At 47.8% G+C, this 25,192-nt stretch overlaps 1 protein-coding gene across 3 annotated transcripts in view; it reads right to left on the reverse strand.

Annotated features, from left to right (window-relative positions):
- PRKG1 (protein kinase cGMP-dependent 1) overlaps positions 1–25,192 on the reverse strand; it is a 377,420-nt gene that overhangs the window by 303,145 nt on the left and 49,083 nt on the right. For all 3 annotated transcript variants that reach the window (XM_051799629.1, XM_051799628.1, XM_051799630.1), the window contains exon 2: positions 10,860–11,026. In XM_051799629.1, coding sequence (XP_051655589.1) covers positions 10,860–11,026 — 167 coding nt within the window. The remainder of the gene's footprint in view (positions 1–10,859; positions 11,027–25,192) is intronic.

Raw genomic sequence — 25,192 nt, forward strand, 5'->3', positions numbered from 1 at the left:
CCTCCTCCCAGCAGCACCTGTGAGCAAATGAAGCTGTGCAGAGTTACAGATGCTCTGAAGTCTTGGAGATTTTCAGCTCAGGGGGGTTCTCTGAAAAAGGCCTGGCTTTTCCAAAAAGGAAAACAATGTGCTGGAGATAGCTGAGAAATGATAACAAGAGGGAGCTGCTGAGGGAAAGCAGAAAATAAACTTCCCTTCTTTTCATTCATCATGCTCAGGTCCAGTTGTTCCCTCCAGATGAACATTAACCAGGACATCTCCTTCCCTCCTTATCTTGTACCGAGACTGGGAACAAACATATTCCTTGGTTTAAAAAAAAAAAAAAACCTTCCCAGGATTAAGTTCTGTCCAAATTTTAACACAGGAAAACAGTGTTTAAAGGATATCTTTGGAGATAGTTGACATTTTAGGGCATGTTGACCACTTGGCTCTCATAAAAGTCTGTACTGGGACCTCACAGTTGGGTTTTTTTTTTCTCAGCCCCTCTGGAGTAACCCACTGGATTACTACAACCCCCCCCCCCAAGGATCACTGGAAAACTAAATTTCAGTGGTAATATCAGTTTTCCATCTTCTCAAATCGTAAAATCCTAGAATGGTTTGGGGTGGAAGAAACCTTCAAGCTCATCTCATTCCAACCCCCTGCCACGGGGGTTTAGGGGCAAAAATCCCTCCCCAGTCCTCAGGAATATGTTCTGCAGGGATGTCTGGAGTGGAATTCATGAGTTATTCACGATTTTCAATGGACACAACCCTGAGTAACCTGCTCTGGGATGGCCCTGCTGGCCCAAAAGACCCACGGTGCTCCCTCCCAGCCTGACCCATCCTGGGATCCTGAAGTCAGCAGGACTTCTCCAGGGACAGTTTTTCACTTCCCACTGAAGATCTTTTGTTAATATTATAACTTGGCTTCACTTTTCCAATGGGAACAACTGCCACAAGAGGACATGGCAAAAGAACACACTGTCTCAGGATGAAAACCCCGGGGGGAAGAAAACAATTTCAGCAAGATTTCACATAATTAGGAACAAAGACCTCTTAAAAAACTCCTGGACCTTTCCAACCTCCCCCAAAAGCAACAAGAGGGAAGAGGTGGAAGCAGGTGAAGAACACAACACAAGACACAACTAACTTTCAGAAACCTGTGAAGTTCTACATCAGTGACAGGAAAAAAAAAGCCCCACAATCCAGCCAGAAAATGACTTCAAGTTACCTCCTACCCCAAGATAAGGGTTTGTATCATTTCAGGCTTGATAAACAGTCCCTGGTGGATCTCTGCTGGAAGGCTGGGACTGCAGAACTACAACAGGATTATTGCTTTTCCAGATCTGCCTCATCTCAAACCTCAGCTGCTGCTTTTATTTCTAACATGAGAAAGCCTACCCAGTGTTATTTCATGTTCTGGTTGCCTCACAAAATAGCTGTTTCCAGTCAGAACCGAGAGGTTATGAAAATATTTGGCACAGGATGGCAAACATCTTATTTTTATTAGTTTTTCCATCTTTAATTCCTACGTATTCTGATTGCATTTAATTAGCATCTGTGCCTGGATGTGCTGGGAACAGCAGCTGTTGGGATACACTGTAATTTCCATTATTTTAGATAAATACAGTGCAAACATCGATCTGACATTTTGATTTCTTTCCTAAAATTCTCATTTTCCCCCCCAAACTCATCTGCCAGGAAGCTTGAGATCGGGACCCACATATTAAAAAGCAGAAGAAAAAAAAATAAATCAGAAAACCTTGCGAAACAGTGCAATGAAAAAACCTCCCCACCTCCCTGGTTTGACTCTTTTTTTTTTTTAATTTATCCTCAGATTTCTCCCTGTCGAGTTTCTGGGCTGCAGAGAGCCTGGGCCACACAAATCCATGGGAGTTTTTCCCCCACTGACAGAAGGAGATGAACCTTCCAGCCACAGAGACCTCACGTGTCCAAGGACTACAAGTCCCTTTCTTCCTCAGTTTTCCTGTTGTCACCCTCTCATTTTCCAGCACAGATAAGAAAAAAAAAACACAACCACCAACACATCTTATAAGGCAGAAATGCCCCAACTTTCCAGGTCAAACCAGAAGCAGGAGGAAGTGTCCAAGGCCAGGCTGGACTGGGCTTGGAGCAACCTGGGACAACTCTTTGGGATGTGCTCCTACAGTAAATGCTGCAGCATTCCAGGCAAGAGCCAGGAGCTGGACTGGAGGATCCTTGCAGGTCCCTTCCAACCCAGGATATTCTGTAATTCCCTAATTCCAGCACACAGCCTTTTCCCCCTTCCCCAGACTGGGTATTTTGAGCTCTCTCCATACAACCAAGGGCAGCAGGAAAGGCCACGGAGCTCCCGGGGTTTGATTATTTTTGTAGATGAGCTTTCAAAGTCAACAAGGAATCCAAAGCAAATGGAGCCCTAAAAAAAGGGAACGTTTTCCCTTTAAATGTCCTTTAATAACAGTTTGGATTGCTAAACACTGGAGTCTTTATCTGCATACACAGGCTAAATTACAGAGCCGTGTGTTTTAAGGGGCAGAACCAAAGGTCAGAATCCAGGCACTCTCATGTCCACTGTTATGATGAAAAGTCCTTTTATTTTACATTTCAGTTGTGGGAGTCTGAATAAAAGGGGCAGTGGGGGGGCAACAAGAAAGGCATTTGTGCCTCCCTTTAGAAGTGCTGTTAATAAAATGAACCAGGCTCTATCTCACCAATTTATTTTGTAAATAAAACCCCCTTCACAACAAAGCAGCCTCTGCACAGCTGCTGAGAAATACAAAAATAAATGGCACATCAGCTATGATCTTATGTGGGGAAAAAAACTACACTATAATTATGTTTGCCACGCAGCAGGGAGAGTTTCTGAAGAGGTTACACCTGAGCTTTGTCTTCCCTGAAGAGGGGGAGGTGGATATTTGGCTGCCTGTGGAGGAGCCAGTTTGTGGGAAGGCATTTCCAGAGCGATTTCTCCCTTTGATAAACTCTGAATGCTCCTCCCTGGCAATGAAGGCTTTGAGCTTTTCCTAAGGCTGCCCCAGCTTTGTTCAGTGCTACACTGAGAGAGCCCTGAGATCCAGAGCAGCTCAGATAATGATGGCACAGGTGGTAAAAATCGCTGGGAATCTGAGCAGATCAAGCCGGGCACTCATCCTGAAAATTAAAGTATTCCCAGGTCATCTCCAAGCTAAAACCTCCACAGCACTGCTGAAGAACTTGCCAGCAGATCCCTCTCTTATCCAAACCTAGCTGGGAAGCTGTGCTGACAGCAGGGCTGGAACAAGGACAGAGCCACAAGGCTGGGCTGTTTGGGGGATTTAGAGTTGTGTCAAGGCATTATACACCTCACACACCCCACAGTCCCTCCTCTCCACTGCTCAGCCTGGCAGGACCCTGAGAAACCTTCTGTTGAAGTTATATTTGACAGGCATGAAGTCATGAGGTGCCAGCTCTGAGTGCATTTCTTCTCCTCCCTGCCCAAAAGTGGCTCAGACTAACCAGGGGTTCGCTTTTCCTTGCTGAAAAGGAATTATTTCATCCAAGAATACCCTTAGAACGCACAGACATCCTCATGGCATCCCTAACATAAATTGTGTAGGGTGTGGGGCTGTGTTTGCTCGGGTTTTCTCTGCAAAGAGGTCACTTGCAGGACCAGCACAGGTTGTCTGCTGAGATTTACACAGGATTTCTTTCCCAAATCCCACCTCAGGTGACAGTGAATGTTCCCACTGTCCTCTTTTCCCCTGGAAAAGCTGGTTTGCCCCGACTCAGCAATCTTTATGAATAAAGTCTGTCAGTCCACATGAGTCAGTACAGAAAATATCTACCAGCCTGCAGTTTGGATGGAGTTATTTTAAGAGCAAGAGCCTGAATTTATTTCCTACCATACTGCAGAGCAGCACTACCTGCCTTGTTTATACACCCCTAATGCTCTTAGTGCATTTAGCTCTGCAGCTTTAAAAATAACTGCTTTATACAGAATATCAAACTCTGTCTGTCATGAGCACAGTCATCATCCTTTCATATCCCACTTCATCTCATGAACACGCTACGAAATAAGTACAAGAAAGGTTTAATTCTCCATCACTAATAGGAGTAAATAATACTCTTGGAAGAGTTAATTATTAAGACACTGTAAAATTAGAATAACAAGCTGATAACAGTGGAAAATTGGCTTTTTATTGCCCTGGATATGGCAAGGGAGCTCAGTTTCTCTCACACAGAGCTCTAATGCTGATGCAGTAAATCAGCACAGCACCTGAATATTCAATTTATCCTAGAGACTGCCATAAACAGGTTTTAGGATGGGGAAAATTTGGAAAAGTACAGAAACAAACAGCTGTAAATATAGAAGCAAACAGCAGCTCACACAGGCTGGGCCTCGCTGCTGCAAACCCAAACCTCCCCAGTGCTGCAGCCACACAGAGGAGTCCTCACTTCACCTACTCGTGGAAAAAATGCTTAGCTAGAAATAACTCGGGGCTTTGATGACAAATACACAGTTTTTTTACTTCTAGAACAAAAAGAAAGGGGGAGAAAAAATCAAATTTTAGTCTGAATCTATGAACTCCAAAAGGAAGCAGCTGGAATAGCACCCAATTTCTGTAAGGGGTAGTGAAGGAATCTCCAAGGATTATCAAACAGGTTTCTGCTCCAGCCTTAGAGTGGTAGATTTTGTAACTTTTGGAGTTTGGGGAAAAGAAAGACTCCAATGGGAAACCTGAAAGGCTGCAGGATTCCCAAGAGGAGCAGTACCTGTGACTGCAGGAAAGCCCCTCACCTGGCTCCTGCCCACCTCTACAACAGCAGGATGAAGATTAAATAAAAGAAAAAAGAAAAAAGAGATGAAAAAATTAAACAGAGGAATGTGGAGCAGAAGCTGCTGCCACGGGACATTTTCCCAAATCCAGTGGAAAGTCCCAGGAAAAGCAGGTTCTTCAGAGGCCAGTGATTTGCTCTCAGGCTCTGCAGAAAACCCCACTGTGCCATAAAAGTCTAATTGATGCCTTCCCACACAGTGTTCCTTGTGGACACCGAGAAAATGCTCCCCAGCCCCAAGAGCCACCCAACACCTGTGCCAGGAGATGCTATTTTTGGATGTCTGCTCAGGAAAGCAGATCCAACCCCCTGGAGAAGAGGTTTGGAGGCTCAGACGGGGCCCAAGACACTTGTTCTGAATGGCAGGATCAGTCCTGGAAGCAGAACTGCCTTGGCTGTGTTGGGAAAGCCCTGCCTGCCATGGATGCAGCTGTTCTTGCCTCCCTGAGCATCCTTGGGAGAGGCAGAAAGGTGGGAAACAGCTGCATTATCAGGAGAGATATTTGGAAAGAGCTCTCAAAACTGCCTGATCCTACACCACAGAGGCAGGAACTGGTCTGAAGGATCACTAATCTGCAGGAAGCCTGGCAATTTATTTGGGCACAGAGGACAAAAGAGACTGTGCAGAGGCAAATCCACCCCCTGCATGGGCTCAGCTCCATCTGGCCAGGTATGATCCCAGAGCATGGCACTGATCCCAAACCCCCTGGCACAGCTCAGCCAGCCTGGCTGCACTGAACTGACTGAACTCAAACTGCATATTCACACTTCCCCCAGAGACTGAAGGGATTAGTAACAGACTGAAGAGTTTATAAAAGGTGCTTCCAGCCAACTTTTCCAGGGTCTTTTCACCAAAGTCGGGAGGGAAAAAAAAACAAAACAAAAAGAAAACCCCAAACTCCTCCATGTGGTTTTCTTTGAGATGAATGATGATCACTGCCAGCGTTGGTGAATCCCAGCAAAGAGAATGTCACGTGTTTGGACTTTGCAAGGCTGTGAGGGACCTCTTGTAAGGGCATTTATTCCCCATATCCCATCTAACCCTGCCCTCTGGCAGTGGGAAGCCATTCCCCCTTGTCCTGCCACTCCAGGCCCTTGGAAATAGTCTCTCTCCATGTTTCTTGTCGGCCCCTTCAGGCCCTGAAAGGCCACAATTTGGTGACCCCAAAGCTTCTCCTCTCCAGGCTGAACAATCCCAGCTCTCCCAGCCTTTCCTCCCAGCAGAGCTGCTCCAGCCCTCTGATCCTTTAGCCTGCCTAAATCCCAAACCAGGCCTCTGTTCTCCACTTCTCTTTCATTGCAAGTGTCAGTCCTACTAATCCTTTCCCTGAGAGGAGAAGGGACTGGCTCGGGAGGCCCTGCAAGAGCAATTAGTCCTATTAAATCAGATCCTGATGAGATCAGTCCATAAAACGAGGGCTCAGAGGGGGAATGACACAAAGAGTCCCAGAGGAGGATTTCACCCCTCTGAGACCACGTGGGAGGTCTGCTACAGCCTCCTGCACTTCTCTCTGTACTTCAAACAGCTCCAGAGGCTTTGTTTGTCTTCCCTTATCAACATCCAGTTTGATGTCCTGGCAAAGCTGGCGGTTTCTAGGAATAGGTTCCTTCCCAAGACATCTCTGACTCCCAAAAACCCACATTCCCATGGCAAGTCACACAGTTAAAATGCTTCATTCCTCTGGAGAAGCTACCAAGGAACGTAGCAAGAGACAAAGCCTCTTTTAGAAACAAAAGGCAAATCCTCACGGCTGAAGACGAAAATAAAACAAAATTTAAGAGGAGAGGAAAACTACTAAAAACAAGGGCTGGGGAAGTGTAGGCTGCTTCTCAGCATGGTTCCTGAAAAGCTGCTGCTGCTTCTTCCTTTTCCCTGCCTAGAGAAGCATCTTTTTCTTCCCTCAGGTTCTGGAGCTGTGGTGCAGAGGTGCATGAGGATGGGTAGGGAGGATGTCACAGCACAGAACCACGAGTGACAGAGGAGTTAATCCGAGGATTTAAACCTTCCTTTTCCCCCCTGTCTGGCTGCATTACTTCTCCCATACTTTATGAAAACAGCAACGACCATAAAAGGAGGAGCCTTAACACCTATTAATATAGTTTCTAAAAAAAAAAAACGAGGGTGTCTGTTTGTCACGGTGTGACTGTTACTCACATGAGAGCCCAAAACCTGTACCTTGTCACCTGATTTATGCACAGCCCCGCTGATGGATCTTCCCCTCCTAATGCAGACATCAAATGTGACACGCTGCAGCTGACAGGTTCAGCCAGAGCGGGAGCACAGGGGGGAAACATTTGGTTTCAGATGTGGGATATCACATTTATCCTCATTAGTGTGAGGAGAGCACCCACACGCAGCTCCAACCTGTCACCGCGGCGCAGATCGAAGATGTGCCTCCCCGAGAGACACCTCGCCAGCTCTGCACATCTTTAAAGGGCTTGCAGGGAATTTTAGAGATGTTATGGCCAAAGGCAGGATGCAAACCTGCAAAACTGCAACTTGCAAAGTGTTTAGGGATTTTTTTCCCCTTAAAAAAAAAAAAAAACCTGGAGGTGGTGGACTCATTTTAGAGGCAGAATATGATTAACCAGTGAGAACCTTTTTTGGCTCTAAAAACCCTTCAGTTTTAAGACAAACAATCTGTTGAGCCACTCTTGGAGCAGCAAACTTTCTCACAGCAGAGGGGATATTTCTGACATGTTTATTTTACCCTTCTCCCTCCCGGTCTCCTCAGCCTGGGAGAACTCTCCTGCTGAAGGTGCCCACAACATCAATGTTTAATGCTTCCCCTGCTCTCACAAATACATTCATTTCCACCTTCAGTGCACAGCTGTCAGTTATTTTTTTGTGTTGCACACTTCTCTTTACCCAATTCAGTTAATATGCAAAAGTTGGGGGGGTTTCTTAGTGAACATGAGGGGATTGGGGGTTGTTCCCTACCTTGAAACACAGCAGAACCTGAAGGAATGCCAGTTCCTACTTTGGTATTTCAGGTAAATCCTTCTCTCCAAGTTCATGAGAGCCCCCCAGGACAAATGGACATGTGCTTTTTGCCTCAAGAGCCCATTAAAACCAGCTCCCTTCCCATGGGGCTCCAGGGAAAACCTTGGTGGGCAACAGAAACACTGCTTGGGATCACCCCAATGCCACAGCTCTCCACGTCCTCACCGGGATCTCCATCCTGGGAAGTGTCTCCCAGGCCCAGGACACACTCTGTGTTCCTCTTTAATGATCACACAGACCCCAGCTGGCCGCTGAGGGACACACAAAGATTCAAAATGATGTAAAGAGGTGTCCCTGCCCACGGCAGGGGGTGCATTTAGGCAGTTTTAAGGTCCCTCCCAACCCAAACCATTCTGTGGTTAAAGCCTCATCGAGCTCTGCTGAAGAAGGAGGAATCTGAGGTCAACACTCATCATGGTTTTAAGATTCACTGAGCTCAGCAAACGGGTTTTAACATTCCGGGTGGAGAAGCAGAACACTCAAGGATCATCACTTGAGAGGTCTCATCAGGACCAGCAGGGTCCTCGTGTCTGCAGAGGAGAAAATCAGACCCAATGGTGCTGCTGCTTCCCCGGGACACACGAGAGCCCAGCAAGGAACAGCAAACGTGATGGAGGCTCCCAAATCCATCTCACTTAAATTATCACACAAAATCAGGCCAGCAAACAGCCCCAGTGCACAGCTCAGGCTTTTGGTAAGACACTCTGTCTAAATGCTGAATCATAAATTACAAACAAGCTCAAGAGTGTTGGCCACCAAATCACCTCCAGGACTAATATTTTATCAGTCTTAATCACAGCCTGAAGGCCAAGAAAGGAAAGAATTAGTGGAAGGAAAACGGCATTTATTTGTTTGGGTTTTTTTGAGAAATACCTCTCAGTAACGCCCCGAGATGGGTTTGTCCGGTAGAGGTTTGTAAAGAAGAGTTTATATTTGGGTGTAGCGTGTTTGTAATTGAGAGATGGCACAGAAGAGTTTATATTTGGGTGTAGTGTGTTTGTAATTGAGAGATGGCACAGAATGATAAGGCAAACTGAGCTCCTGAGCCCCTTCTCAGAACCACAGTCCAGCCCATTCCATACAGTCTTCTTCCATTTCCATGACTTCACCACCACTCATTGCATTATGTCTAAACATAGGCCATCAGCTCTTCATAATTCTGTTTGCAGGGCATTATGCATATTTAGGGAGCTATCTAAATAACCTTAAATTAAGTTACAAGGCCAAGCAAAGACTGGGGGAGAGCCAAGTCGTGCCCTCACCCCCACAGGGCTGCCAGAACAAGCTCCAGTGCCCAACAGACACAGAAGTTTTAGCACATGTTTGTTGTACCTTCATCATCAGATGGCCAGCTGATAAACAATCATAATAAATGTAATCAAATCTGATAAATAATAGAGTTATCTGAGTACCAAGCCCTGTTCAATAATGCAAACCATGGTGGACACAGTTCTGCCCATAAATCCCCCCCCAAAAATCCCCTCCAAGGAATGGGAGGAGGCTGAGCAGGAGAGAAGCACACCCTGATTTTAACAGGCCCAGTTGTTACTGGGGGGTTTTCAAGGGACAGCATTGAACACAACATCCAAAACCAGCTGCTTTGGATGAACAAAAATACCACGAGCAACCTTCTGACGTGAGGGGGCTTTGGGAAGCAAGCACAGAGCTGGGCAGGGGAAAACCTCCATGTTTTCACTAGGAAAAAAATGCTATTTAAAGGCAGGGTTTTATATTATCCACAGGACAGATTCTGCACCTCCAAGTACTCAAACAAAGGACTGAGAAGTGTAAATTTTTCCACGTAATGCTGGGAGCAGAAACACTTCACTGAAACACCACCTGAACGTGCAACATTTCAAACTGTGAAAAGCCAAAGGAATTAAAACCTGTGCCTTGAGAAAGGACTTAACCTTAAAAGGACAGAAGATTAAAGTTGTTTTGGGAAACTAGCGAAGAGCATTTGCAGCTATACGGCCTCGAGAATTTGGCAGGAAACCTTGTTTAGAGGATGGCTTACTGCCCTGGAAATAGTTTTGTTTCAAAGAACAATTTCAGGCATTAATGTACACATGGGCAAGCAAGAAACCTCCACTCCCCTCAGGTGTTACCTGGCCAAAATGTTTTTGAGCCTACCAGACAGTTCTGGAGAGGAGCAAGAAGAACTCTATAATCATCTGTCCATTTGCATGGTACCAAATCCCACCAGGAATTTGCTGATTGTGTTCTCTGAATGACAACAGGGACGTTTCCCTCAAAACTCACTCTGAGGAGAGGGATGTTGGATGGACCAAGCTTAGTACCTCTTACAGCAGACATGCACTTCCTGACAAATCAAAAACCCAAACATACTTAAAATCTGCTCAGTTTGCCACATGAAGAGCGAGGAAACTTGGAAAGGAGAAGGAGAAGATACCAAATGCAAAGAGCTGCCATTTTGGAGAAGAGCAGCACTGGCAACACTGACCCCCTGGGAAGGTTTTCAGAAACCTGAATTTCCACTGCTCTCATGTCCCACCCGGGAAACAAACCCCTGCCACAACACACACTGGGACAAATCAGATGTGCTAAACTGCAGCTGCTACACTTATTTTGTGCCCAGGAGGGGAAAATACCATTTCCTATTATCCCAAGCATGGCTGCTGCTGAGAGCCCCATGTGCTCTACCAGCATTCAGAGCCCTGCCCTCCCAATGCCCTACAAGGAGTGGGCTGTGACCATGTTGTCCTTGTTTTAAACAGGCTTTTCCCATTTCCAGAACACCAATCCTTCTCTTGAGTCCCTAATTTATACAGCATTGTCTCAAAGCCAAAGAACTATATTTAGTGGAGGTTTATTCTGAGGGATCTCAGTGCAAGGTTAACAGCTTTCACCCCCTTTCTTTATATAGGGAGGTGCACGAATCCAGGCAGAAATTTTCCAGGCAGAAGTAATCCACACAATTTTTCAACCACCATATTTAGACAACACCTTCAACCTTTTCCTTCAAAATTATCTTTCCCATGAAACAATGTTTTTGTCGCTGCACATGTTAAAATAAAAGGGAATTTCAACCCTACCTTCCATGACGTACACCAGGGAACCCACGTCTCCCTCCTTGATGATGCAGCTGTCTTTGCCATACTCCACGGGGTACATACAATCCACAATCTCCTGGATCTGGGACAGTTCCAGGTTCTTCATGAAGTCATTGTCAAGGATTGCTTCCTTTATCAGCTCCTTGGACCTGTGGCACAAAGAGAAAGCCAAGATTTTATCCACCAGCCCAGCTCATTTGTAGTGACCTTCAGCACAATCACACAGTGCCCCAGTGAGTATTTCCTCAGGGGAAAAAATTCAGCATTTTCCCTAAAAACGCGCAGAGAAGTAAAAAAAAAATATTACAGAAACATTAACTTGTAATTATTTGTTGTAATCAAGTTTTAGATACATCAGGTATCGAAATAAAAACAGATTTCACACAGTTGCAAGATCCTCTTTTAGCTACAAGTTTTGTGTCTGTGTAACACCAAAGAATAACGTGGCTACTTGGAATATCTTCCATACACAGAACTGAGAGGAAATACAAACACGAAATTAAAGGATTTATGACTGAGTTTATTATATTTTCTATTCCTTATACAAACTGGAGCACACCAGAGTGTGCTGCTGGGCTGATTCTCGGAGCCTTAATCTAAGGGTGTTCTAATCACTCCAGGAGGCAGCCCTGGTACAGGAATAACACCACCTTTAGTTCACTTCTTTGCTGACTACATGGAAAATTCCAAAGTCCTGTCAGTGTGCACAGAACTCCCCGTGCAGCTCTGGCTGGGCACAGGAGCGGGTTGGAAGTTTGGAGCCCTCGGTGGCCACTTTGCCAAGCTGGGCAAGGAAGGAGCTGTTCCTGAGGACACAGACACTGAGCTCCCCGTTCCCCTGCTCGCTGGGAGCCCACCTGGAACGGGCACACATGGCCCAACCTGCTCACTCCAGAAATGCCTCTGCCCGTGTCCTCTCACGAGGGAAAACGTGCAACAGAACCACTGATTTTTTTCCTGATTTTCCCCAGATTCTTCCCATTTCTACAATTAAAGTGCTACTACACGGTGAGTCACTGCAGTGAACCTTCCAGTCCTCCCTTCAGACTGCCAAGCCCGACACCATCCAGTGTTCATGCAAATGAACAGCTGAGAACGTGAAATCTCGGTCTAGACCAAAAGCAAAGCCCCCAGAACACCCACGGCCCTTCACTTGTCACCCTGCAGCTCCCCTTCTGTGGGCTGAGTGATCTGCTGGTGTGACACAGCCCAGGCACACAGCAGCTCCCTGCAGAGCTGGTGCATTCAGGAGTGCTTTATCTTCTGGAAACACGAGCACAAAGAGAGGCTTTCAAAGCAAGGCACACTAATGGAGTGCATCTTCTTGACAAGGAGCCAAACGGGGATCTCAGGAGACCAAACCCAGCCAAGCCTTGGAGATACCCTGCCTTTGGTGCAGCCCTTGTGCAGGACACCTCAGAGTTATCTGCAGCACGGGTCCAGCTCAATAATGTCTGAGATGCTTTGCATAGTTTTGAGGTTCTTCCAGCAAAACATTCTGCTTGCCATCAGAGTCCATCAGGACTGACCAGGTGATAAAAAGGGACCAGAATTCCCAAGGCCTGTCTGCAGGACAACCCTGCTATAAAACCACTGTGCTCCTGAGAACCTTGGTTTGAATTTACACCCCAACACTCCAGTTCCTTCTGTGTGCAAATCAAACCCTTCATCTGTGCTATTTGTTCCCTTCAGCACAGTGAGAAGCTGGTTATTTGTAAGGCTGCCCAGATAACCTGGGCAGATAACTTCCTACTCCCTCCTCCTGTGGAAGAGGTTCCCATGCCGTGCCTTGGCTTAGCACTGCTCTTTTGGTCTTGGTCACCCCCACAGGTCCCCCCAAACCCTAACAAAGACACTAATTATTAACGTTACACAACTGCCTGCCCAAGAAGCAAAGCACAACAAGGGCCTTGGCATCAGTCATACCAACTTGCATTTCAGTTTCAGGCATTTACTTCATTCCAAGGCTCAAAATAAGGCTTTCTCCTTGATAAAACAAATCAGCCTTTCAAGTGGAGGGGCTGCAAGAACAGCCACAAAGGCTGGAGGGAATTCCTGGTTCAAGTCAGACCTCCCCTGTTGCCCTCAGCACAAAACAATGCTCTCCTTGTGGGAATCAGACCCGGCGCAGGATTTGAGAAGGAGCTGGGAAATTTGGCCTAAACCAGGGCAAAGGAGCAGGAAAACCTGCTGGAAGCCAGTTGGACTCCATGATCTTAAAGGTCTTCTCCAACCTTTACGATTCTCTCTTGGGGAGAAGCAGCAAAACATAGTCAATGGGATCAAACTTCGGGAATTCCTGGTGTTTTGACAGTGTGAGAGCCCACCTGAACCACCTGATTCACAGCCCTCAGCCCCCAACACAGACACATCAGGGAAGCTCAGAGGCCCAGGAGCCATTCCAAGCCTTTTAACCACAGCACAAAACACATCCACTAAGGAGAAAAACGCCCTGGCCGGGACATCAGTGACAGAGTTTCATCTCTGCCACATCTAAACACCCACATAGAAGGGTCTGGATAAAAGCTCAGTCATCCTGAATGTAAGTGAAACAGATGTTATTAGTTAAGGATTATTAGTTGAGACTTTGGCTACAAGGAGCATGAGGGAAAAGCACCCCCAGCTGCCCTTCAACAGTGCTGGATGGAGGAGCAACCACCTTGAGACCCAGCTGCTTATTTATGGGAGTATTTCATGGAATCACAGAATGGTTTGGGATGGAAAGGGCCTTAAAGATCATCTCATTCCTCCCCCCCCCACCCAGACTAAACCACACTCCACGGTTTGGCAGTCACAGCAGGAAATATTCCATCCATCTTTTCAAATAAAAGAAGGAAAAAGCTGAGTTTGACATATTTGAAAATGAGTCGATACTAAAAATACATTGTCATAGCTACTATAAGAGTTCCTCTATTGTTCCCTGCGAGAGAATATTCATCACTCTAATAATTCAGAAAAATTATTCATGCAGTGTCATTACCAGGCCCACACACTGGCCCATGCCAGGCCTTCAGCAGCTTCCACGTTATTTTATTCCATGGTTTTCTTCCAGTGCAGCTCACGGGTGCCATTTAACACAAGTACCAAAGAAAAAAAAAAAATCTATTTATTTTTATGTTGAACCCCAGGATCACTGAGGTTGGAAAAGACCTCCAAGATCATCAAGTCCAACCTTTGACCAAACCTCACCTTGTCCCCCAGCCCAGAGCACTGAGTGCCACGGCCAGGCCTTCCTGGGACACCTCCAGGGATGGGCACTCCAAACCTCCCTGGGCAGCCCCTGCCAAGGCCTCACCACCCTTTCCAGCAACAAATTCCTCCTCCTGGCCAACCTGAGCCTCCCCTGGCACAGCTGGAGGCCGTTCCCTCTCCTCCTGTCCCTTGTTCCCTGGCAGCAGAGCCCGACCCCCCCCGGCTCCCCCCTCCTGTCAGGGACTTGCAGAGCCAGAAGGTCCCCCCTGAGCCTCCTTTTCTCCAGGCTGAGCCCCCCCAGCTCCCTCAGCCCCTCCTGCTGCTCCAGCCCCTTCCCAGCTCCGTTCCCTTCCCTGCACACGCTCCAGCCCCTCCGGGTCTCTCCTGTTGAGGGCCCAGGACTGGGCACAATTTAAACACATGAAACTCAGAGCGTGTAAATAAACTCATAGTTCACAATTATTCCATAAGAAATGCTGTTCTAGACCACAACATTCCTTAATCACCATCATTATTTCCAACCAGCATCTATCCCTGACGTGTGAATACAGAAATCTACCTAGTAATACAAAATAAAAGGTATTTAAAATGGTCAAAACCACACTCCTGCCAGGGCAAGTAAGTGGCTTAAACACAGCACAGCTGTTTCATTACCTCTTATTTTCAAACAGCATTTATTCTGCGTTTCCTGATTCCCGTTGCTAAAAGAAACAACCCACAAACAAAATCAAGTGCAATATTTGTGAAGGACCAGGACTGTTTCCAAACGAGCCAGTTCAAAGCAGGAGGTAATTTCATGAATATTTACTTAGTGCTGAAGCGACGGTCTCCTAATGCAGAGGGTCACTCGGAGTAGGAAGCAGTTATTGCCTCTCCAGAGGAAGGAGCCTGGCACTGAGCCATCCCCCTTTTCCTGAAAGATTAACGGTCCAGTGTGATGGGGGACTTGATGAAGAGTTTAAAAAAAGGGCACAATCCTCTGCGATACATCCTGTCCCAAATCAGTTTAAGTCCGTCGTGGTAATTAATAAGGCAACGGTAGGAAGGAGGTAATTGCATTCCAATTTTGCAGAAGTCACGCAAAAAGGACCTGAATGAGTTTGCTAAAAATACACTTAACAGGCAAAAACCTGGCCTCTCAGAAGGAAAGAGCATAATGGTGTGTTTGTTCCCACACCTCCCAGTCCCGTACTGGGGGTGCTCCAGTGCTGCAGCCAGAGCAGAGCTGGCCACCAACCTCCCAGCGAGCCAGGGACAGCTTTCCAGCAAAACACCTGGGAAAGAACTCAGCCCCATTTTCCATCCCAGCAAACAGGGGCCCTGCACAGAGGCCACATTCCAGCTGTGGAAAGTCTCATGTTAAAAGGCTTGCAGTGGCCATCAAATGCCACGTTTCCAGAGCCTGCTGAGAACATCCACTGGCGGCTCCTCAGCCATGAGATAGATAAAAACCTGGGTTTGTGGATGTGAAAAAAGGCCCTGAGATGCTTCTCCACAGCGTGGGGAGGGTGAGGGGGGATTCTGCCCCTCTGCCCCCCTCAGGTGAGACCCCACCTGCAGAGCTGCCTCCAGCCCTGGAGCCCAACATCAGGATGTGGAGCTGCTGGAGCGAGTCCAGAGGAGGCCACGGAGATGCTCCAAGGGCTGGAGCCCCTCTGCCCTGGAGCCAGGCTGGGAGAGCTGGGGGGGTTCACCTGGAGAAGAGAAGGATCCAGGGAGACCTGAGAGCCCCTTGCAGGGCCTAAATGGGCTCTAGGAGAGCTGGAGAGGGACTTGGCACAAGGGATGGAGGGACAGGATACAGGGGGGACAGTGGGGAAAAGTATTTTACAATCAGGGTGGGGAGGCCCTGGCACAGGTTGCCCAGAGAAGCTGTGGCTGCCCCTGGATTCCTGGAAGTGTCCAAGGCCAGGTTGGACAGGGTTTGGAGCAACCTGGGCTAGTGGGAGGTGTCCCTGCCCATGGCAGGGGGTGGGACTGGATGGGCTTTTGGGTCCCTCCCAACCCAACCCATCCTGGGATGCTCTGCAGTGCTTGGTAAAGAGGCAAAGTGGTTTGCAGTGCACACAGGAAAATCCCAAAGCCTGTGGTTATCCTGACAGTAACTCACATTTTACAAGGAACAGAATAAAGAGTCATCTCAGGCTCTTCACCCACAGCAAAAAAAAAAAAACCCGCCACGCTCCCTAAGCCAGATTTGTACCTTCCGGCAATAAATCCATTGTACCTTCTTTGTACAATAAATATTAGAACAAAAAAGTTCCTCTTCGTCCCAAAAGGTCTCATTTGGACACTGGAAAAGCCACTTGCTGAGCTGAAGGAAGGGAAGGATTTAAGAGCAGATGGAAAGATCATGCCGTGCCCATCTAGGGACAATTCCAGAATCCAAAGCCCTCTCCTAACACACCCTGTGCTGGTTCCAGAACCCAAACCCCTCCTAACACACCCTGTGCTGGTTCCAGAATCCAAAGCCCTCCTAACACACCCTGTGCTGGTTCCAGAGTCCAAAGCCCTCCTAACACACCTGAGGTCCAAAGAGAGCTGTGGGAGCTACACAGGTATCATTCTCCAGGGAATCTGCTGCAGCCAGGAGTTAATTAAGTAGAGGTGGATCAAGAAGAGCAAAAGAAATTAAGAGTTCCATTTAGACAGCAGCGGTGCAATTCTGAATTTCACGGTGTTCACCCCCACAGCCACACACCAAAAAGCATTTCACACTGCCAGGAAGGAAAATGAAAAGCAGTGTACTGGGCAGACAGGCTGGAAGATGCCCAAAAAAAGGGAAGCAAAAAAAGACAGTTTGGAATAACAGTCAAGAAGAAAGGGGGAAAGAAAAAAAAAAAAAAGTTTTTTTCTTCAGCTGTTTGCAAGGTTTGAGTAAGACCTTTCAATAATGCCAATACTGATGAGGGGAAAGGAGCATTTTTCTTAGAGCCTCCCCCATCAGGAGTCTGCCAACTGCTGCTAATGACCTCAAGCCCCATATTTATGAGAGAAATACCTACAGCAATTTGACCAAGCAGTGACAGAGCTCATTCACATCCAGGGTACCTTTTTTGGCACCGCTGCTGTAAAAATTCAAATTAAATGCACACGTACATCCTTTACATCTGCCCACTAACTAAACCCCCCGAGTGTGTTTGTAGAAACTCGTGCCCAAAGCTTTTTTGGGGAGCTTCCATATCCATCCACGAGGAATTGAGCTGATTTCTGCAGATAAGAAGCATGGAAAATAAAAAAAACCTGCAGCCTCTGCCCCAGAACACAACGAACGACACGAGAACTGAGCCAATCCCCACAAAACCCATCTGTTTAAAATCCACACCGTGAAATGTTTGGAAGTGTTTACCTTCTACAGAATGTGGCCATGGAAAAAGAAAGAAAAAAAAAAAAACACCTTCCTTAAAAAGGAAAAACACAGCCAAGTATTAGGCCCGCTCCAGATTTCCAGAAACTATTCAGCAGGACATGTATACAACAAAAAAAGTGTTAAGATTATTTTCTTTTATAAGCTGTCTCTGGACATCCCTCCATTTCCAAAGGGAGCATCCATTCCAAGTGACACTAAAAGTAAAGGCAGCAAGTTTCTAGCAGGTTTTTGGGGAAGCTTTTTGCTCAAGGGCCACATTCACAGAGCTTTTCACTGTGATTTTAAGCCCTTGTGTACTTAAAAAAAAGAGCACATGAGACTGCAGCACACACACACTGCTCTGGAATAGAATCCCGGGATGGTTTGGGTTGGAAGGGACCTTAAAGTTCATCCAGTTCCACCTCCTGCCATGGGCAGGGATACCTTGTACTATTCCAGGTTGTCCAACCTGGCCTTGGACACTTCCAGGGATCCAGGGGCAGCCACAGCTTCTCTGGGCAACGTGTGCCAGGGCCTCCCCACCCTCACAGGGAACAATTCCTTCATATATCCAACCTAAATTTCCCCTCTGTCAGTTTGAAGCCATTCCCCCTTGCCTGTCACTCCAGTTCCCAATGAACAGCCCCTCTCCAGCTTCCCTGTAGCCCCTTCAGACCCTGGAAGGTGCTGTGAGGTCTCCACACAACTTTCTCCTCTCCAGGCTGAACATTCCCAGCTCTCCCAGCCTGTCTCCACAGGGAAGGTGCTCCAGCCCCCTCAGCAACTTGGTGGCCTCCTCTGGACTCTCTCCAGCAGCTCCATGACCCTCTGGTGTTGAAGTATCTGCATCACTTATCTTCTTAGCTCTGTTTATGGCAGAAGCAGAACTTCCCAAGGGGATGGTCTGGTCCCTCAGCCACCAGCTGGAAGCCCAGAGCCCTCAGCAGAGCTGCTCTTGCAGCCAGAGGAAAATCATGGGTACTAAATCGGCGTGGGAAGGTGGAGGGTCCTCCCTGAGGGGCTTTCATGCCAACCCTGCTGGAGCAGGAAGGAACACCAGCAGTGTGGGGCACAAGGAGCAGCCACTTTAAATCCTCAAACAGGCACAAATGGATCTCCTCTCACAACTTCCAGGAGCAGAGAAGCCCAGAAAAGCTCAGACCTCTCGGCAAAATCTGGGCCTTGGTTGCACTCCAGCACCATTAATAGCTGATAACTCCACATCAGCTGCTTGGTTTGGCTCTGGATAAAGACCACTCTGAAGGTTTCTTAAGGGGAATTTTAAATGTAACTCTGGAGAGCTATTCTTGTCCCAACAACTGGGATTAAGCGTAGGACTCAAGTCTGGCACTGAGTAACACCAAGGCCCTTAAATACACCGATGGATTTTCTTTACAGGGCTTGTCTTCCCCACAACATCCAACCCACAGCCTTTAAATCTGAAAAGGAAATGTCTGAGTAGGATCTTAAGGGTCTTCACAGCAAGGCTGTTCCTGCAAAGCTGGATGGAAGAATATGTTCTTCACAAGAGCACGCTAAAATTTTTAAGCAAAATGCCAATTTAAAAAAAGAGACAAGCAACAGATAAAGTAACAGTGCCCCGACCTAAACCCGTAAACCAGCAAAATAACTCCCCCATTTTCATTTTTCTTGTACTTAAATGCAACTTAGAGTTGCAGACTCGAGTTGCTCTGCAGAGAACATCGCTCAGACAGCTCCAGTTAGGATTTCTAAATATATCAGTTCACTGCTGTTCATTGTACCAGATTTTGGCATTCAACATTTCAAAGGAAAAATCATTTCAGAGGAAAAACAAAAAAAAAAAATTAAAATCTCCTTTATCACCTACGCTGAAAATTGTTGTTAGTCTAAAAATACTGTAGGCAAGAGCTGGTTAACTTGCATTTTAATGTGTCTCACCCCACAGATCTTAATTTACCACCCCTTTTTTTAGGCTCGTATTTTGCCTCCTAAAAAAAAAAAACCCCAGGTTTGGATGCTGGAAATGCTGGCAAGCTCACTTAAAAGAAAAAGCTGGCTCTTGCCAACCACATTTGCCTCCTTCTGAGATATCTGAGAGCTCCGAGGAGCTCCCACATGAGCTTCACTTCGAGAAACCACCACTGAACCCTCCGAGAGCACCGAGCAGCTCCGTAATCCCCCAAAGCAAACAGCAGAAGCTTTGGGCAGCTAATTATAGGTGGAAACAGGGAATCAGCAAATCCCTGAGGTTGGAAAAGCCCTCCAAGGTCACAGAGTCCCCCCTGTGCCCGATGCCCACCTTGTCCCCCAGCCCAGAGCACTGAGTGCCACGGCCAGGCCTTCCTGGGACACCTCCAGGGATGGGCACTCCAAACCTCCCTGGGCAGCCCCTGCCAAGGCCTCACCACCCTTTCCAGCAACAAATTCCTCCTGAACTCCTCCTAAATGCAAGGCAAGGCGATGCTGAGGGGGGATGGGGTGTTACCCCAGCGCCTCTCACGGTTTTGGTGCTCGGAGTTGAAGACTTTTCACGCCCACAAAAATAAGAGAGGAAAGAAAACACGTGTGCCCAAATGTCTCGACACCAAGGGACCCAGAAACAACGCCAACTCCTCCAGGGCGAGCTCAGCCAGCAAGACTGAGGCGCAGGCGGCACGTCCTGAAGGTCACAGAGATACATCTTGAAAAGAACCACGTCCTTTGGAGGCAAGAGCTTCTCCATCCATCACACCGTTATCCACGGAGCCTGCCGCCCCTGGCAGCTCCACACAGCGAGCCCTGGCCGGAGGCAGGTCTGAGGAGTGGAGCTAAACGGCAGCTAAAGCAGTCCCCCTGAGTTTATTAACATATTTTGAGGTCTGGGTGGCTTCCTAGTGACAAACGACCGTGTGGACAGTGAACTGCATTCAGATGCCCTGGAGAAGAAGGTTATTGATGGCACTACGGAGATGGCCTTCACCCTGGTGGAATAAGCAGGAAATCTGCCAAGTGGAGGATAACCTAATTTAAATAGATGCAGAAATCCAATTAGAGATGCTCTGAGCAGAGACAGCTCACTCTGCTCTCTTGGATTAGAGGCTACGAACACGTCACCAGCTTCTCTGTAGGCACTGTTGGCCAGGAGAGATGGATGTGCTCCTCCTTGGCATCAACACATCCAAAGGGAATATATAACTGCTTCTTCCAGTGGAACTTCAGGATGGGGTTTCAGAGAAGTTGTGATGTATGGGGAGGGGGAAAAAGTGACAGAGATTTCACATCGCTTACTCTGACTCACCCAACACTTCTGAGGGATGTTACTGTCGCCAGCAAAGCTCCTCCAGCTCTTTTGCTTTGCTTTGCCTGGAGAAGTCCCTGGCTGGGATGCCAGAGGTGTGCCACAGAGGAATGCAGGCGGGCACTCGGAGCCTCAGTCTCCCAATAAATATTCTCAGGGATTTGAAGGAGAAATATTTCCTCCTGCTTTAGGAGTCAGCAGGAGGACTGACGTTAGCGGCCGGGCTTTGAGACGTAAATATTTGAGAGATGCAGGGCTTTATCTAAATAACTCACCCCCTGCTAAGCCCCAAGGAGCAGGGAGGATTTCAAGGAGGCTGTACCTCCTTCCAGAGGGGTCACTCTGGGATACAGCAATCCCAAGCGGAGCAGGCTCTGTCTAGTCTGCTAATAAACCAGATTAGAGCCAGGCAAGCACCTTTGGGCAGACAAGATGAACTCCAAACAGCCACACAACTTGATAACGTTTAAGTGGAGAAAGAACAGCAGCAGGAAGCTCATAAGGTGTCTGTGGAAAAGCAGGAGGATGGCTGGGAGCAGGGCTGGTTTCTTTCCCTTCCAAGTCAGATGGGGGAGAGGTTGGCACATTCAAAACGTTATCTTCTGATTCCTGTTTCCACTGCATGAGCATTGACTCTCACTGTCCTGCTGAGTTTTGAAGAATATCCCAACAGCAACTGCTCTCTACAACAACTCCCTGGCAGGAGGGGGGAGCCGGGGGGGGTTGGGCTCTGCTGCCAGGGAACAAGGGACAGGAGGAGAGGGAATGAGCAGCAGATGTTCAGGTTGGGCAGGAGGAGGAATTTCTCCCTGGAAAGGGTGGTCAGGCCTTGGCAGGGGCTGCCCAGGGAGGTTTGGAGTGCCCATCCCTGGAGGTGTCCCAGGAAGGCCTGGCCGTGGCACTCAGTGCTCTGGGCTGGGGGACAAGGGGGGGGATTGATCACAGGGTGGGATCTGTGACCTTGAAGAGCTTTTCCAACTCAGTGATCCTGGGATTCCATAATAAGATGTGTTTTTTTGCTTGGAAATGCTCTCACTAATCTTGTTTTAGGAATTCAACCAAGAATCCCAGGCTTGTGAGGCTGCCCCCACAGAGAGGGGTCCCACAGTCACATCAAAGATGCCCAGGGACAGCAGGAACAAGAGCAGGACAAGCCAACCACCTCCAGAGAAGTAGCTCCTCCACAAAAAAAAAAAAAAAAGACAACATAACTCCAAACCTGGAAAGTTCCAATCTCAGGGCAAAGTGTTCATAAAGTCTTGGACTACTTAGTAAAGAACAATCTGCAGGAGACAACTGGAGACCCGTTGGGGGTTCAGAGAAATTTCCCTGATTCCCATAAACTGTATAAGACAAACTCTAGGGACACCTGCAACCTATTCCCCCCATCCAGTCACATATAAACCCCATTCAGAAAGAACTTGGATGAATTGTTTTGAGAAATAACAGTGGTAAATATGATATCAAAAGACAGGCACCAAATTCAGATGGAAGGCAAGGGAAAGATGAAGAGCTTTGAAGGACTCTAGGAAAAAGCCCTTGTCTTTGATCAAAATAACCCTCCTCCAGAGGCACTCCAGAGGCTTCCAGGAATTTCAGCCTGAAAGGATATTACATCCTATTTCTGGCAAGTGGGAGGATATTTTTGAACAAGCAGCATACAAACCTCACATCCCGTGGCATCACTTGCCTTCAGGGAACGCTGACAGGAATGGACACATGAAGGTAAAAAGAAGGATGCAGCAACACAAAAAGGTCCTGCCCCAGGTAGAGCTAAGGAAGGGCACAGTGACTGGGAAATCCCAGAAGCATTCAGGTTGGAAAAGCCCTCCAAGGTGCCCGATGCCCACCTTGTCCCCCAGCCCAGAGCACTGAGTGTCACGGCCAGGCCTTCCTGGGACACCTCCAGGGATGGGCACTCCAAACCTCCCTGGGCAGCCCCTGCCAAGCCCTCACCACCCTTTCCAGCAACAAATTCCTCCCTCTCCTCCTGTCCCTTGTTCCCTGGCAGCAGAGCCCGACCCCCCCCCCCAGCTCCCCCCTCCTGTCAGGGACTTGCAGAGCCAGAAGGTCCCCCCTGAGCCTCCTTTTCTCCAGGCTGAGCCCCCCCAGCTGCTCCTCATAGGATTTGTGTTCCAGACCCTGCTGAGCCTGTTTTGGGGATCACTCACTCCGACCCTAAGAGCAGCTGTAGCCTGGTTGTTCCAGCCCAGCGAGCCCCAGTCCCAGTGTGGGACCTGCTGAGCTGTTCCCAAGGGAAAGCTCTTTACAAACGAGAAACCAGAGCACCACTTGCTTCTTGAGGACAGACAGCAACATGCATTCAGCAGATTGCTCTTCTGCCTCCCTCAGCAAGCCAAGCAAGCCCTTCCTTTAATAAGACAGGAATCCTGGAGACCCATGGTGATGGGAAGCACACGGATTGCCATCCTGGACAGGCTCTGCAGGCAGGAACAAGGCTCTGCTCTCACTCACAGGGGGTGTGACACATACCTGCAGCTTGTCCCTGTCACATCACAGGCTGGGGGAATTCCCTTTCAAGCAGAGACTGTGGGTGAGCAGGAATGGGATGGGATTATCCAGGCAGTGACACACTGACCTGCCAGCAGGGAAATCCATGAATGCACTCAGCAACAAGGATTTGAAAGCACTGGGAATCACACCTGGGAGACAAGCTCGACAGGAGCCCAAAACAGCTTCAGAAGCTTTAGGAAGGACTGTATCCTTAATCCTCAGGCCTCTGGGATGCTCCCCTGGCACAACCTCACGTGGCATCAATGTATTACAAAAAAAAAAAAAAACAACCCCCAAACCAAAGTGCAGTAGTTAATGAGCTGAATAGCATGGAAGGTTTTAGAGACATCCATTTTAAAACAATCCCTCTGAATACATTACAAGTGGGATAGTGCACTTGAATTCACTACTTAATTATAGGCACCAGAAGCATGGAAGTATTATGTTTTGTTTCTGCTTACTGTCTTAAAAAATCTGACAACCACAGTATAGATGAGCCAGTTTGCTGCTACTCTTAAATTAGGTGATTCATTGGTGACTTTTGTGCTGCTCAGTTTACTCAAGAAGTTATGTCACCTATTTTTGTGCTGACTAGATTTGTTTATGCCAGCAATATTCTTTGTAAATTGTTATTTAGAACAGGGGAGGCTTGGCACTGTAGTAGACAAGATAGAAGCTGAAAAATAATCTTTCTCTGAATTCCTTCTCCTGTCAACAGGCTTTGTAAGGGCTTTCCAAGTACTTTTTATTTGGCTGGAGAGTTCAGAGTATGCTCTGAGAGTGAAAGGATGCTGGCCTGCAAAGCCAACCCACCACTACAGATGATGCCCAGGGGTATCCCACACTTCCACATCCCTGCAAGAATGCCAACAAGAACTCAGATTCCAAGTATTTCGGGAGAAACACTTCACTGGGATGTGGGGGCAGATCAAACTCTTTGCTGGCTACTGATTTAAAAGCAGCAGCCATGGGCAGTGAGCCACGTCCCTGCTCCCCAAAGGGACAGGTCAGAAGGGCTGCCCCTCTGCTGCCCAGCTCCAGAAACCCTCTGGGTCACAGCAGGGCTCTCAACAGGGCACTGCAGAGAAGAACCAGCTCTCAAGGCTGAGAACTGTGACAGACAAAACAAGCCAGAGGAGGGCACAGAATTAAGTTACCTTTATCTGCATCATATGAGCAGCAAACTAAGTTTGCTCCCATAATGGACTTCTGTGATTACCTTCCTTTCCCTGCATTACTATCCTGTACTTACTCTCCAGTCTTCCACCAGCCTCGTGTCTCATCCCTTTCCCACTCCATCTCCAAACTCCAAAATGTTTGCTCCCATTACAACTCTGGATCATCTTCCTTGTCTGTCCGAGTGCCTCCCTTGACATGCACAGCACCACACATTTCTTTTTCCTTTCCTTTCACCATCTTCCCAAATTGTTTCTCCCCTCCTGCAAATTCCTGCCCCTTCCTGTTTTGCTGCTTCCACGGGGCAGTGGCAAAGCAAACCACAAAGCACAGCCTGCAGCAGGAGAGGGGCACAAAGCCAAGACCCAGGCCAGGAGGAAAACTCAGACAGGTTGGAAATGGGGCTGCAAGGAGCCAGAGGATTTAATGTGGAAGAACAGGAAAGGAAGAAGGAAGTGGCAGAGGGGTGGAAATTTCCTTCCAGTAGGTAAAGAGCTCACCAGAAGCCTGAAGAGGGACTTTGGACAAGGGATGGAGGGACAGGACATGGGGAAATGGCTTCAGACTGATAGAGAGGAAGTATAAATACAAATTAGGAAGAAATTGTTCCCTGTGAGGGTGGGGAGGGGCTGGGATGGAATTCCCAGAGAAGCTGTGGCTGCCCCTGGATCCTTGGAAGTGTCCAAGGCCAGGTTGGACGGGGCTTGGAGCAACCTGGGCTAGTGGAAGGTGTCCCTGCCCATGGCAGGGGGTGGAATGAGATGAGCTTTAAGGTCCCTTCCAGCCCAAACCAGTCTGGGATTCCATGAAAAGGGAGTAAAAAGC

The sequence above is a fragment of the Manacus candei genome, unplaced genomic scaffold (genome assembly GCF_025592945.1).
Source record: "Manacus candei isolate 608988 ecotype Guabito, Panama unplaced genomic scaffold, ASM2559294v1 h1tg000050l, whole genome shotgun sequence".
NCBI lineage: Eukaryota > Metazoa > Chordata > Aves > Passeriformes > Pipridae > Manacus > Manacus candei.